Source organism: Leucoraja erinacea, chromosome 37 (assembly GCF_028641065.1).
Source record: "Leucoraja erinacea ecotype New England chromosome 37, Leri_hhj_1, whole genome shotgun sequence".
NCBI lineage: Eukaryota > Metazoa > Chordata > Chondrichthyes > Rajiformes > Rajidae > Leucoraja > Leucoraja erinaceus.
In genome coordinates, this window is record NC_073413.1 from 5,453,970 (window position 1) to 5,469,607 (window position 15,638).

General features: G+C 53.4%; 1 protein-coding gene across 2 annotated transcripts in view; it reads left to right on the forward strand.

Annotated features, from left to right (window-relative positions):
• The window catches only part of zgc:92360 (uncharacterized protein LOC436988 homolog), a 38,159-nt gene that overhangs the window by 12,246 nt on the left and 10,275 nt on the right, over positions 1-15,638 (forward strand). For both annotated transcript variants that reach the window (XM_055663135.1, XM_055663134.1), the window contains exons 5-8: positions 1,703-1,815; positions 6,185-6,331; positions 12,827-12,910; positions 13,401-13,463. In XM_055663135.1, the coding sequence (XP_055519110.1) occupies positions 1,703-1,815; positions 6,185-6,331; positions 12,827-12,910; positions 13,401-13,463 (407 nt within the window). The remainder of the gene's footprint in view (positions 1-1,702; positions 1,816-6,184; positions 6,332-12,826; positions 12,911-13,400; positions 13,464-15,638) is intronic.

Below are 15,638 nucleotides of genomic sequence, written 5' to 3' on the forward strand. Positions count from 1 at the left end.
CTCCCCTCTCTCTCCTCAATCCCTCTCCTCTCTCACTCCCTCTCTCTCCATCTCTCTCCCCCCTCCTCTCTCCCCCCTCCTCTCTCTCCCCCCCTCTCTCCCTATATCACCCCTCTCTCACCCTTTCTCCCCCTCTCTCTCTCCCCCTCCCCCTCTCTCCTCACTCTCTCACCTCCCCCCCCCCCCCCCTCTCTCTCCCTCCCCCTCTCTCCTCCCCCCCCCTCTCTCCTCCCCCCCCTCTCCTCTCCCTCCCCCCAAGCTCTCTCTCCCCCCCCCTCCTCTCCTCCCCCCCTCCCCTCTCTCCCCCCCCCCGCTCTCTCTCCTCCCTCCTCCTCCTCTTCCCCCCTCTCTCTGCAAAATCACCTCCCCTCTCTCCCCTCATCTCTCCTCTCCCCTCCCCTCTCCCCTCCCTCCCTCCTCCCCCCCCTCCTCTCCTCTCTCCCCCTCCTGCCTCTCTCTCCCCCATCTCCTCCTCCCTCTTCCTCCCCCCCCTCTCTCTCTCCCCCCTCCTCTCTCTCCCTACTCTCTCTCCCCTCCCTCTCTCTCCCCCACCCTCCTCTCTATCCCCTCCTCAATACCCCCCCCCCGCTACCCCTCCTCTCCACCTCTCTCTCTCTCCCCTCCCCTCTATCCCCCTCTCTGCTACCTCACCTCTCTCCCCTCCTCTCTCTCCTCTCTCCCCCCCTCCCCCCCTCCTCTCTCCCCCCCCTCCCTCTCTCCCCCCCTCTCTCTCCTCCCCTCCCCCTCCCCCCTTCCTCCTCTCTCCCCCTTCCTCTCTCTCCCCCCCTCCTCTCCTCCCCCCCCCCTCTCTCCCCCCCCCTCTCTCTCTCTCTCCCCCCCCTCTCTCCTCCCTCTCCCCCTCCTCTCTCTCCCCCCTCTCTCTCTCCCCCCCCTCCTCTCCCCCTCTCTCCCCTCCTCTCCCCCCCCCTCCTCTCCTCATCCCCCCTCTTCCTCTCTCCCCCTCCTCTCTCCCCCCCCTCCTCTCCCCCCCCCTCCTCTCCTCTCCCTCCTCTCACTCCCCTCCCCCTCCTCTCTCCCCCCCCCTAGCCTCCTCTCCCCCCCTCCTCTCTCCCCCCTCCTCTCTCCCCCCCCTCCTCTCTCTCTCCCCCCTCCTCTCCTCTCCCCCCCTCCTCTCTCCCTCTCTCCTCTCTCCTCCCAGTCTCCCTCTCCCCCCTCTCCCCCCCTCTCTCCCCTCCCCTCTCTCCCCCCTCTCCTCTCCCCTCCCCTCTCTTCCCCCCTGTCCCTCTCTCCCCCCTCCTATCTCTCCCCCCTCCTACTCTCCTCCTCCCCCCTCTCTCTTCTCTCCCCCCCTCTCCTCTCTCCCCCCCCCCCTCTCTCTCGCTCCCTCTCTCTCCCCCCCTCCTCTCTCTCCCCCCCCCCGCCTCTCCCCACCTCCTTCTCCCCCACTCCTCTTTCCGCCCGCTTCCTCTCCCCCCCCTCCCCTCGTGTGTGTAGGATAGTGTTATTGTGCGGGGATCGCTGGTCAGTGCGGACTCGATGGGCTGAAGGGCCTGTTTCCGCGCTGTCCCTCTAAACTAAACCTTGTACACGGTGTGTACAATGTGATTGTCTATAACACGGGCTGGGGCTGCGTAACGCAACGGCCTTGTTGGGGCAGAACTACGGGACGGGACGGGACACCGCTTGCTCTCTCTCTGGGATGAACTAATATTCCTGCTTTCCCCTTTGCTTCCTACACCAGGTTACAGGGAAGGGTTTCTGTGGAAGCGTGGCCGGGATAACGGGCAGTTCCTCAACCGCAAGTTCATCCTGACCGAGGGAGACGGAATCCTGAAATACTTCACCAAGACTGACGTAGGTCACGTCAACATGGCCTTCACACCTGCCCTCACACCTGGGTTCACACCTGCCCTCACACCTGCCCTCACACCTGCCCTCACACCTGCCCTCACACCTGGGTTCACACCTGCCCTCACACCTGCCCTCACACCTGCCCTCACACCTGCCCTCACACCTGCCCTCACACCTGCCCTCACACCTGCCCTCACACCGGCCCTCACACCTGCCCTCACACCTGCCCTCACACCTGCCCTCACACCTGCCCTCACACCTGCCCTCACACCTGCCCTCACACCTGCCCTCACACCTGCCCTCACACCTGCCCTCACACCCGCCCTCACACCCGCCCTCACACCCGCCCTCACACCCGCCCTCACACCTGCCCTCACACCCGCCCTCACACCCGCCCCCTCACACCCGCCCTCACACCCCGCCCTCACACCTGCCCTCACACGCCCGCCCTCACACCCGCCCTCACACCCCCGCCCTTCACACCCGCCCTCACACCCGCCCGCCCTCACACCCCCCTCACACCCGCCCTCACACCCGCCCGCCCTCACCCCGCCCTCACCCGCCCTCACCCCACGCCCTCCCGCCCTCACACCCGCCCTCACACCCACCCTCCACGCCCCTGCCCTCTGCCACACCTGCCCTCACCTGCCTGCCCTCCCTCACACCTGCCCTCACACCTGCCTCACACCTGCCCTCACACCTGGGTTCACACCTGCTTTCACACCTGCTTTCACACCTGCTTTCACACCTGCTTTCACACCTGCCCTTTCACACCTGCCTTCACACCTGCCCTCACACCTGCCCTCACACCTGCCCTCACACCTGCCCTCACACCTGGGTTCACACTGCACACCAGGTGTCGGGTGCATGGAACCAGCTGCCAGAGGAGGTAGTCGACACAGGTACAAATCGCAACATTTTAAGAAACATTGTGACAGGTACATGGACAGGACAGGTTTGGAGGGATGTGGGCCAAACGCGGGCAGGTGGGACTGGTGTAGACGGGGCACGTTGGTTGCGGTCGGCAAGTTGGGCCGAAACACCTGTTTCCACGCTGTATCTCTAGAACCCTGACCAGACATGACCGCACATGACCAGACGAGAAGAGAGCTGACGAGGCCGGACTAGACTAGATTAAGCTGCCACTGTGGTGGCTGTGTCAGTGGTGGGGCCTCTCACTGCACTGTACACTACACCAGGAGGGGGGGGGGGGGGGGGGGGGGGTAAGATGCTGGTGTGCATCATCAGCAAAGTGCTGGCGGACTCGTTTCCATCTGACCCCACTTCCCATAACACCCACCGCAAGCTGCTAGCCTGGAGACTGTTTATCTCGTCACCAACCGACCAAAACCCACCGTAGAGTCATCATAAATTTACAACACAGACGGAGCCAGTTGAGTCATTAAAAAGCCACCCTGACTAGAAACACAGAAACACACACAATAGGAGCAGGAGGAGGCCATTCGGCCCTTCAAACCAGCACCGCCATTCATTGTGATCACGGCTGATCGCCCCAATCAATAACCCGTGCCTGCCTTCTCCCCATATCCCTTGAACTCCACTAGCCCCTAGAGCTCTATCTAACTCTCTCTTAAATCCATCCAGTGACTTGGCCTCCACTGCCCTCTATGGCAGGGAATTCCACAAATTCACAACTCTCTGGGTGAAAACATTTTTTCTCACCTCAGTCCTAAATGGTCTCATAGAAACATAGAAACATAGAAATTAGGTGCAGGAGTAGGCCATTGGGCCCTTCGAGAGATGCAGCGAGATTCAATATGATCATGGTATCATCCACTCATGAATCCCGGTGCCTTCTCTCCATGCCCCTGATCCCAGTAGCCACAAGGCCAATGGCAACTGGCCCTCATAAATAGAGGATTTGAGTATAGGAGCAGGGAGGTTCTACCTCTGTGGCAGAGAGTTCCAGAGATTCACCACTCTGGTGTGAAAAAAGTTTTGGTCATCTCAAATCTGAAAAGGATTTCCCCCTTATCCTTAAGCTGGACCCCTTGTCCTGAGAAGGTCCCTAACATCAGACAATCTTCCTGCATCTAGCCTGTCCAAACCCCTTAAGAATTTTGTAAGTTTCTATAAGATCCCCTCTCAATCTCCTAAATTCTAGAGAGTATAAACCAAGTCTATCCAGTCTACCTTCATAAGACAGTCCTGACATCCCAGGTCTCCCATTTATTCTAAGACTGTGTGGCCCCTGGTTCTGGACTCGCCCAACATTGGGAACATTTTTCCTGCATCTAGCCTGTCCAGTCCTTTTATAATTTTATACGTTTCTCTAAGATCCTCCCCCCCGTCGTCCTTCTAAACTCCAGTGAATACAAGCCTAGTCTTTTCAATCTTTCAATTGCCATAGGTATTGGCAGTGGGTATTAGTACAGGCATTAACGCAGGTGACCAAAGGCTTGGTCAAAGACATAAGATTTAAGGGGTGCACCATTAGAGCACAGGGCAAGGCAGGGTGGTTTAGACAATCGCTGAGTGTTGGTCTCCCACACTGAAGTCTCAGGTGCCAATGTTGGGGTTTTGTGAAGGAGGGGTGCACACAACAGCAGGGATGTCGGAGAGCACAGATCTAGGATGATAGTTCCAGGGAGATACACTGGATATGGAACTGGCCTCGTGCTGGTGGTGGGAAGGTATTTTTCAGACTGGAAGCCTGTGATGAGTGGCCTACCTCAGGGATCAGAGCTGGGCCCATTACTGTTTGTGGTTTATATCAATGATTTGGATGAGAACGTACAAGGCATGATTTGGAAATTTGCAGATAACACTAAAGTGGGTGGCATCATAGAATATATAGATGATTCATGAAAAATAAGTGTGAAGTGTCCCATTTTGGGAGGTTAAACTGGGGCAGGACCATCACATGGAACGGTGGGCACCTGGACGAAACCAACGCAGTCACAGGGCGACTGTGTAAACTCCACGTGGCAGGTTTTGGGACAGACCATTTTCTTCAGACTGGCAAGATACAGGGTGGTTTAGACAATCGCTGAGTGTTGGTCTCCCACACTGAAGTCTCAGGTGCCAATGTTGGGGTTTTGTGAAGGAGGGGTGCACACAACAGCAGGGATGTCGGAGAGCACAGATCTAGGACGATAGTTCCAGGGAGATACACTGGATATGGAACTGGCCTCGTGCTGGTGGTAGGAAGGTATTTTTCAGACTGGAAGCCTGTAATGAGTCGTCTACCTCAGGATCAGTGCTGGGCCCCCCCCTGTTTGTCAGAGTCAAATTTCATAGCCCCCGCAAGGCATGATTGGCGATTTGCCCCGCGGCCATTAAAGCCACGCCGGGTGGTGCGAGGTCGCACACTGGGTCTTGATGTTAGAGCCCCCAGCGTGCGCTCGCAGAGTCCCGCGGCCATTCCAAGCCGCGCGGGGCAGTGGTGTCAGGCCCCGCTCCAGGAGCTCTTCAACCCCGCAACTCGGGCGGGGGAAGTCGCCGTTGCGGGAGCCCTAAAAAGCGTCTCCCTCCAGGGACCCGCGGGCTCCTGGTGCCACCGTCCACAGACCTGCCGTTGAAGCCTCCGAATCTCCGGTCGGGCCGCAGCAACAGCAGCAGCAGCAGCGCTCCTCCACCCGCTCCGGACTCGGCCAGCTCCGCGACGGTGACGGTGAGTCGTCGGCACCAGAGTCCCCGGTCTCTTCCTGTTGGAGGCCGCTCCTCGTTGCAGCCCCAACGATAACTGCGACCCGACGAGAAAAGGTCGGGTCTCCAGTGCAGCGAGCCCTCCCACCCCCCCCCCGCCCCCCCCCCACACCCACACCCCAACAAAAAATAACAAAAATTACATAAAAACATAGACAGAAAATAATAAAACGCGGACAGACTGCAGAGGCTGCTGCTGACGAGAGTCGCGCCGCCCACCAGGTCCCAACCCGAAATGTTGCCTATCCATGTTCTCCAGAGATGCTGCCTGACCCGCTGAGTCACTCCAGCACTCTTTTGAGACTTCATATTGAGGTTCTATTTATTTATTTTTTTGGTTTGGAGAGACAGCTCGGAAACAGGCCCTTCAGCCCATCGCGTGATCACCCCGTACACTAGCACTATCCTACACACACACACACACACACACACAGGATGGACAATGTACAACTACACCAAGCCAATTAACCTACAAACCCGCACGTTGTTGGAGTGTGGGAGGAAACTGGAGATTCTGGAGATGGGTCACGGGGAGAACGTAAAACTCCGCAGAGACAGCGCCCGTAGTCGGGATCGAACCGGGGTCTCTGGCGCTGTGAGGCAGCAACTCTACCGCTGTGCCACCGTGCCGCCCCATGGTTGCTCTTTGCGCCTTCAGTTGCACATTGCGAGCCAACTTGTGTGTCCTGTCCCTCCCCAACAGGCCAAAGTGCCCAAGGCCATGATTAAAGTGGACAACATCAACGCTACCTTCCAGCCGACCAAAATAGGGAATCCCAACGGCCTCCAGCTCATGTACCTGAAGGACAACAGCACGAGGAACATCTTTGTTTATCACGACGAGGAGAAGGTGAGTCACTGAGTCGTTCGGCATCGACACAGGCTCTTCGGCCCATCAGGATGTGCACCTATTTCTGTACTACCCCACCCCCTTCCACCGATATTCCTTCCTCTAGCTTCACATTTCATGGCATGGGGAGGGAGCTGCCGACAGAACGTGCAGGGACCCGGCATGGAGGGGGGGGGGGGGGGGGGGGGGGCTACGGGGGAGGGCAAAGGGAACCATAGGGAACTACATCAGCTTCAGTTTAGTTTATTGTCACGTGTACCGAGGTACAGTGAAAAGCTTTTGCTGCTCGCTAACCAGTCAGCGGAAAGCCAACACATGAATACAATCGAGCTATTTACTGTTTATAGATACAAGATAACGTTTAGTGCAAGGTAATAGGCCTTTTTCACGGGGCGACTTGACGCAAGATGTAGCCAGAGTGAAGTGGTCGTGGTCTAGCACGATATCACACGATATAACGGGGGGGGTAGACAAAGAGTTCCCACGGTACTCGGCATTTCTGTTATTTGTGCGAGTGACTTGTCCGTCTCCCGAGCTTTCCCGGTAAATCTTGAATGAACATTGTAAACTGTCAAGTGTAATTAAATCATCACGTGGCACAAATGATGTCACACACTATAAATATCTTCCCTTGGTTGAATTGGTATATATACACACACAAAGCAGAGTTTTACTGTGTATGTGGGAGACACAGATGGAGTGAGCACAGTTACTCGGCCTTTACTGTGTGTGGGAGAGGGGGAGAAAGAGACGTACACTCACAGAGGCAGAGTCTCTCAGCCTGTGTGAGAGGGAGGGAGGGAGAGGGAGAGAGGCACACACAAGGTGGATGTGAGATCTCACCTGCCTGTTTCAGTGACAGACACCCGCCGCCAGTAAATGAAGACACCCCCATCTGTCTCCCCCTCCTCTCCCTCGACTCCCCCACCTTTCCCTCCCGACTCCAGTCCCGTCCCGTCCCGACCCCCTGGGAAACTGAAGGGAGCAACAATTAACTGCTGCCTTCCCGCCGAGTTAAAGAGTTCCCACGGTAGTAAGACCATGTTAGTTGCGCCCAAGTTTAAATTTCCAACGTGTGTTTCAGAGTAAATCAAAAACTGTCTGAATCAGTTAGACAAGTTAGACACAAAATGCTGGAGTAACTCAGCGGGCCAAGCAGCATCTCTGGAGAAAAGGAATAGATTCCATTTTTGGTCGGGACCCTTCTTCGGGATGATTGTAGGGGGGAACTGGAAGCAAGAAAAGACCGGGACAAATCAGGGCCAACAACAGATGACCTCAGCAGGGTATTTTGAAGAGGGGTCCCGACCCGAAATGTCGCCTAACCCTTTCCTCCAGAGATGCTGCCTGACCCACTGAGTCACTCCAGCACTTTATGTCTATATTTGGTTCCCTGATATGCCAATTGTTGGCTAGGGATAGTGTGATCCCAAGAGGGAACCAACGTTGCAAACCTTGGACTGGTTAACCGACAATTACTGCATGGGGGGGGGGGGGAGGAGGTGGGGGGGGGGGGGGGGGGGGGTGGGGGGGGGGAGAGAGAGAGAGTGTAAGTTACCTAAAGTTAAATAATTCAATGTTCATAGTGAACGCGGACACAAAATGTTGGTGAAACTCAGCAGGTAAGTCAGATCTTAAGTTAGCATAAGTCAGATCGTAAGTTAGGGAAGTCCAGGACAAGGGGTCACAGCTTAAGGATAAGGGGAAAATCCTTTAAAACCGAGATGAGAAGAACTTTTTTCACACAGAGGGTGGTGAATCTCTGGAACTCTCTGCCACAGAGGGTAGTTGAGGCCAGTTCATTGGCTATATTTAAGAGGGAGTTAGATGTGGCCCTTGTGGCTAAGGGGATTAGGGGGTATGGAGAGAAGGCAGGTACGGGATACTGAGTTGGATGATCAGCCATGATCATATTGAATGGCGGTGCAGGCTCGAAGGGCCGAATGGCCTACTCCTGCACCTAATTTCTATGTTTCTATGTTTCTATCTGGGAAGAAAAACATAAAAAGCTGGAGTAAGTCAGCGGGTCAGGCAGCATCTCTGGAGAAAAAGTAAAGGTGGCGATTCGAATCGGAACCCTTCTTCAGACATCCTAATCGGAATTGAGTCTGAAGATGTGTCTCGTCCCGAAACATCACCTATTTTTCTCCAGAGATGCTGCTTGACTCGCTGAGTTACTCCAGCTTTTCGTGTCTGTCTTCGTTTTAAACCAGCATGTGCAGTTCACTCCTTTACACGGGTCTCTGGAGAACATTGATTGGTAGCGTTCCGGACTCTGCTTCACAAAGGCATCGATCGCTGGTCGGCGAGGACTCCGAGCTGTATCTCTCAAAGAAGTACATGTGAAAAATTTCTCACGGACCATAAAAATGCGGGACCTTTCAGTAAAGTCCCTTTTAAAGATTATAGTTATTTTCTTGAATCACATTAACATAACTCATGAATAAGTTGATGTCCATATGCGGATTCAAATCTTTATTTTTTAAATTCAATCCCACAGAAGACAATTTTTACTCACCTTCTGACCCCTCTGTCCAGCTTCCGGGATCACCGTTCGCAGGAGTTCCCACGGTACACGCAAGAGTCAGCACGGATATTGCACTGGCCACTACGTGCATATAATGTTGCAATATTCAACCACAAGTTTACAAGTCACTCTTGGAGAAATTCAAGCTTGTTTGAATTTTCTCCCGAGTCACCAAGTTACACGAGTACCTGCCGTTAGCGCCACGGTGGCCCACGAATGCCGTACGGTTATCGCAAGAGGTTCCCACGATGTTCAACTTTGGTTAACTCTTGCGTCAAGTCGCCCCGTGAAAAAGGGGTTTAAAGCCAGTAAAGTCCGATCAAGGATAGTCCGAGGGTCACCAATGAGGTAGATAGTAGTTCAGCGCTGCTCTCTGGTTGTGGTAGGATGATTCAGTTGCCTGATAACAGCTGGGAAGAAACTGCCCCTGAATCTGGAGGTGTGCGTTTTCAACACTTCTGTACCTCTTGCCCGATGGGAGAGAAGAGGGATTGGCCAGGGTGCAACTCGTCCTTGATTATGCTGTTGTGGCAGTGCTGGCTCGAAGGGCCGAATGGCCCACTCCTGCACCTATTGTCTATTGTCTATTCTGCACACTCTAGGGACAATTTTACAGAAGCCAATTAACCTAAAAAACCTGTGTGTCTTTGGAGTTTTGGAGGAACCCGGAGAAAACCCACGCGGTGATGGGGAGAGTGTACAATCTCTGTACAGACAGCACCCGTAGTCAGGATCGAACCGGGGGTCTCTGGCCCTGTGAGGCAGCGACTCTATCCCTGCGCCACCCCAGCAGGCACAGATTGTCACAGCTATGTTATTTTCCGCAGGTTAGTTCTACCTTTGGTGCCTCCAGACACAGGGCTGGGTCGTTTGGTCTTGTGGTTCCAGGGTTAGGTGGAGTAACCTTGTCATGTTTGCTATTCGCCCACCCCTGGGGGAACAGTAAACGCACCATTTCTCAGCAAGTGGGAACCTGCCCAGTCTGCACAGCCTCTCGATAGGAAGAGCCACTTGTATTACTCAGACCAAACTGGGAATATAACATCCTCCCACCCTGGTTCTCCAACTAGTTTCATTGTCCTCCAGATTAAATATTAGCGGTAGAGTTGCTGCCTCACAGCGCCAGTGACCCGGGTTCGATCCCGACTGCGGGTGCTGTCTGTACGGAGTTTGTACGTTCTCCCCCCCCGACCTCCGTGGTTTTTCTCAGAATGTTTTTATTTCCACCCACACTACAAAGACGTACAGGTTTGTAGGTTAATTCGCTTGGTGTAAGTGGCCCTAGTGTGTGTGTGTAGGATAGTGTTAGTGTATGGGGATCGCTGGTCGGTGCGGACTTGATGGGCCGAAGGGCCTGTTTCCGCGCTGTACCTCTAAGCTAAAACTAAACTAAACTACTAATCAGTCTGAAGAAGGGTCTCGACCCGAAACGTCACCTATTTCCTTCGCTCCATAGATGCTGCCTCACCCGCTGAGTTTCTCCAGCATTTTTGCCTACCTTCGATTTTCCAGCATCAGTTCCTTCTTAAAGTACTAATTGTATACCTCGTTGTCACCTTCCCCTCGGCTAACAATGTACCATTCCATATTTCCTTCATCATCTGAAGAATGATCTCGACCCGAAACGTCGCCTATTTCCTTCGCTCCATAGATGCTGCCTCACCCGCTGAGTTTCTCCAACATTTTTGTCTACCTTCCATTTTCCAGCATCTGCAGTTCCTTCTTGAACGCCCTTCAACTTTGTCCCCTTTGATGTGTGTTTTCACACCTTGCCCGCCCATATCTCTGTGTCTCCCTCTCCCCCCGGCTCTCAGTCTGAAGAAAGGTCTCAACCCGAAACATCACCCATTCCTTCTCTCCAGAGAGGCTGCCTGTCCCGCCTAGTTACTACAGCATTTTGTGCCTTTCAATGTAATGCTTGAGGCTCAGAACAGGATTAGGCAGGTCTGATGTAAAGATTTGTCACTACAGGCTATCTCTTTGGGAGTGGCTTGTAAACTGGGCGTGTAGTGGGGTGAAATGGTTCATTGACTAAACATTGGTTGTGATTAAGGGTGTGCCCATAATTATGCAAGTCATGGCATTAAAGACAGGATAGATCAACGATCGATGGCCGGCGCGGACTCAGTGGGCCAAATGCCCTGTTTCCACGCTGTATCTCCACACTAAATCTCCACTCCAAAACAGCTCAAAGACAGACCATTCTGTGATTGGCCTTCCCACAATACCTGTGCTAAGCGTCATAAGCTAATTTAATTTAGTTTAGAGATACAGCGCGGAACAGGCCAACTGAGTCCGCGCCGACTAGCGATCCCAGCACAGTAATACTGCCCTATACATGAAAAAAGATAAACCTGCCAGCCAACATGAGAAGCAGTATTCTACAGATTCATGTAAAACCCAGACCCCTGGAACTACTCAGTGGGTCAGGCAGCATCTGTGGTGAGGTCAGAAACTAATATCTGTCCATTGCCTGCCAACCCCACAGACTCTGCCTGATCTACTGAGTTCCTCCAGTTTGTGTCTGTTGCTTTTAAAGTTTAGGTTCCAGAGTTCTGCGGTTTTCTTGCCGCCATCACAACTTGGTTCAGGAACAGCTCCATCCAGGACCACAAGAAACTGCAGAGAGTTGTGGACGCAGCCCAGACCATTGCGCAAACCCTTCCATTGACCCCATTCACACGTCACGCTGCCTCGGCAAGGCCAGCAGCATAAACAAGGACCAGTCTCACACCCCGACCACTCCCTCTTCTCCCCTCTCCCATCGGGCAAAACTACAGGAGTGTGAAAACGCACACCTCCAGATTCAGGGACAGTTTCTTCCCAGCTGTTATCAAGCAACTGAGCCGTCCTCTCACCAACTAGAGAGCGGTCCTGAACTACTAGTCAAGTCAAGTCAAGTTTATTTGTCACATACACATACGAGATGTGCAGTGAAATGAAAGTGGCAATGCTCGCGGACTTTTGTGCAAAAAGACAAACAACAAAACAACCAAACAAATTATAAACACAATCATAACACACATATTCTTTTACATAATAAATAATGGAAGGAAAAACGTTCAGTAGAGTTAGTCCCTGGTGAGATAGGCGTTTACAGTCCGAATTGCCTCTGGGAAGAAACTCCTTCTCAACCTCTCCGTTCTCACCGCATGGCAACGGAGGCGTTTGCCTGACCGTAGCAGCTGGAACAGTCCATTGCAGGGGTGGAAGAGGTCTCTCATGATTTTATTTGCTCTGGAGTTGCACCTCCTGTTGTATAGTTCACTGTCTACCTCATTGGTGACCCTCGGACTATCTTTGATCGGACTTTGCACTTAAACGTATCATTATCATGTATATCCACACTGTAAATGGCTCAATTGTAATCATGTATTGTCTTTCCGCTGACTGGTTAGCACACAACAACAACTTTTCACTGTACCTCAGTACACCTGACAATAATCTAAGCTGAACTGAACAGACCTGATGAATCGCAGGCCAGACTGCGAATAGACACAAAGAGGGTCAGACTGCATCTCTGGAGAGAAGGAATAGGTCGCATTGTGGGTCGAGACCCCTTCTTCAGACCGAGAGTCAGGGGAGAGGGAAACATATTCACCCAGGCCAAGTATTCACATACAAGGAATTTGCCTTGGTGCTCCACCCACAAGTAACAACATGACATACACTGACAGTTACGAAAGACTCAGAAAACACTAAACGGTGATGTCGAGAGATGTATTGAGCAAATGAATGAAAGATACTTAAGTACTTAACAACATTCCCTCCCTCTCCGCCCCTCACCCACCCAAGTTGTACCAGTTTCGAAGTCGGCTTGGACACAAATCGCTGGAGTAACTCAGCGGGACAAGGCAGCATCTCTGGAGAGAAGGAATGGGTGACGTTTCTGGTCGAGACCCCTCTCTTAAGTCGACTGTTGTTGAGTCTCATTGTGCTCACAACCTCCCTCTGTTGTTCCCAAACAGGAGATCGTCGACTGGTTCAACGCCATCCGAGCCATCCAGTTCCACTATTTGAAAGTGGCTTTCCCGGGAGCAAGCGACCAGGAGGTCAGTGACGGGGCTGGGATTTAGCCACAGAGTGGGGCAGTGGGGCATCTTCACACTGATGCAGATGAACTGGTTTACACCCAAGATAGGCACAAAATGCTGGAGTAACTCAGCGGGACAGGCAGCGTCTCTGGCGAGAAGGAATGGCTGACGTTTCGGTCTGAAGAAGGGTCTCGACCCAAAACATCACCCATTCCTTCTCTCCAGAGATGCTGCCTGTCCCGCTGAGTTACTCCAGCTTTTTGTTTTGACCAATGGTGATGGTGGGGACTTGATGTTCACATGGATTTGGGATGGGGAGGGGTGGGAGTCTTGGGCGGGGGGGAGGGGGGAAGGGGGAGGGTGTGAGCACAGGGTCACTTGGGCTGGAGGGCTCTTTAAAAGCGTGACAGGGGCCGTGTTGGGACTTGGAGCAGATACGGGACAGGGGACGGGTTTAATTCTCGTCGACGCTCCCCTCTAAGGGCCGACGTTCCTTTTGTTTTCCCAGCTGACGCACAAACTGACCAGGAACTTCCTGAAGGAAGGCTACATGGAGAAGACGGGACCCAAGGTTGGTCTCCACTGCGGAACCAAGCCCCCACCAACGCAGTGGAGCGGTGTGTCTGAGCAGTCACACACATCCCCCACCCCCACCCCCACATCCTACTCCCACCACCACCCCCCCCTCCTCCTCCCTCCCCACCAACCCCAGGGACAAGACTGTAACCACATTCCACGGTCAATCTCCCAAGAAACAAGCCAAGAGGCTCAGGGCGGCACGGTGGCGCAGTGGTAGAGTTGCTACCTTGGTTCATTCCTGACCTCTGGCACTGTCTGTGCGGAGTTTGCACGTTCTGTGACTGCGTGGGTTTTCTCCGGGTGCTCCAGTTTCCTCCCACACTCCAAAGACGTACAGGTTTGTAGGATAGTGCTAGTGTGTATGGGTGGTCGCTGGGCGGTGCAGACACAGTGGGCCAGGGGGCATGTTTCCGCACTGTATCTCTAAAGTCTGAAGACAAATGCTTGTCTTTGAACGAGCTAATACTCAGAATCTTCTTTCCGGCCTTCAGCTTTGCTAGTGACTCGGTGTCTAATCCTTGCTTGAGGCACGTCTCCAGCTCGGGGAGCTGTCTCATCTTGTTACAAATTCCCTCGTGAAAAATTGCACAGTTCATTTCAGGAATTCATTTGTTCCCAGAGTTGCTTTGAAATCCCACTCAGCACGGAACTCTCGGGAAAGATTCCTCTCTCTCTAATCTTCATGAGATAAGATAGTCACAGGGTCATACAGTGTGGAAACAGGCCCTTCGGCCCAACATGCCCACCCCGGCCAACATGTCCTAGCTACACCAGTCCCACCTGCCTGCGTTTGGTCCATATCCCTCCAAACCTGTGCTATTCATGCACCTCTTTAACCCTTGTGACAGTCCCAGCCTCATCTACCTCCTGTGGCAGCTTGTTCCATACACCCACCACCCTTTGTGTGAAAAAGTTACCCCTCAGATTCCTATTAAATCTTATCCCCTTTACCTTAAAACTATGTCCTCTGGTCCTCGATTCCCCTACTCTCAGATTCAGATTCAATCTTAATTGTCATTGTCAGTGTACAGTACAGAGCCAACGAAATGCATTTAGCATCTCCCTTGAAGAGCGACATAGCAAACGATTTGAATAAAAAATAAATAATAAGTGTCCGGGGGGGGGGGGTTGATTGGCAGTCACCGAGGTACGTTGTTTAGTAGAGTGACAGCCGCCGGAAAGAAGCTGTTCCTCGACCTGCTGGTTCGGCAACGGAGAGACCTGTAGCGCCTCCCGGATGGTAGGAGGGTAAACAGTCCATGGTTGGGGTGAGAGCAGTCCTTGGCGATGCTGAGCGCCCTCCGCAGACAGCGCTTGCTTTGGACAGACTCAATGGAGGGGAGCGTGGAACCGGTGATGCTTTGGGCAATTTTCACCACCCTCTGCAGTGCCTTCCGGTCGGAGACAGAGCAGTGGCCATACCATACTGTGATGCAGTTGGTAAGGATGCTCTGGGCAAGAGACTCTGTGCATCTACCGATATATTCCTCTCATGATCTTATATATATATATATATATATCACTATAAGATCACCCCTCATCCTCCTGTGCTCCAAGGAATAGAGTCCCAGCCTACTCAACCTCTCCCTATAACTCAGACCCTCTAGTCCTGGAAACTTCCTCAGTAAAGGGCCTGTCCCACTTGGGCGTAATTTACGCAACATCATTTGCGCTTCAGGATGCACGTGATACGCACATGGTGCACATGGACGAGCAGTCGCGAGCGGCGCCCAGGATTATGGGATGTACAAAATCTTCGCGCACCATCTGTGTGACGCGCAAATGTCGCCCAAGTGGGACAGGCCCTTAAGGGTGGCAGTAGAGCTGCTGCCTCACAGCGCCAGAGACCCAGGTTCGATCCCGACTACTGGTGCTGTCTGTATGGAGATTGTAAGTTTCTGAGCTGTATGACCAAACTAAACTAAACATGGAAGAAGCTGAGAACTGAGAACGTCGTTCCGTTAGAACCTTAGAAGGCTGATGAAGTTCGGCATGTCCCCAACAACTCTCGCCAACTTCTACAGATGTGCCACAGAGAGCATCTCATCGGGGGGGGGGGGGGGGGGGCATCACAGCACAGCTCCGTCCAAGACGGCAACAAGTTGCAGAGAGTTGTGGACGCAGCCCAGACCATCGCACAAACCAGCCTCCCTTCCACTGACTACTG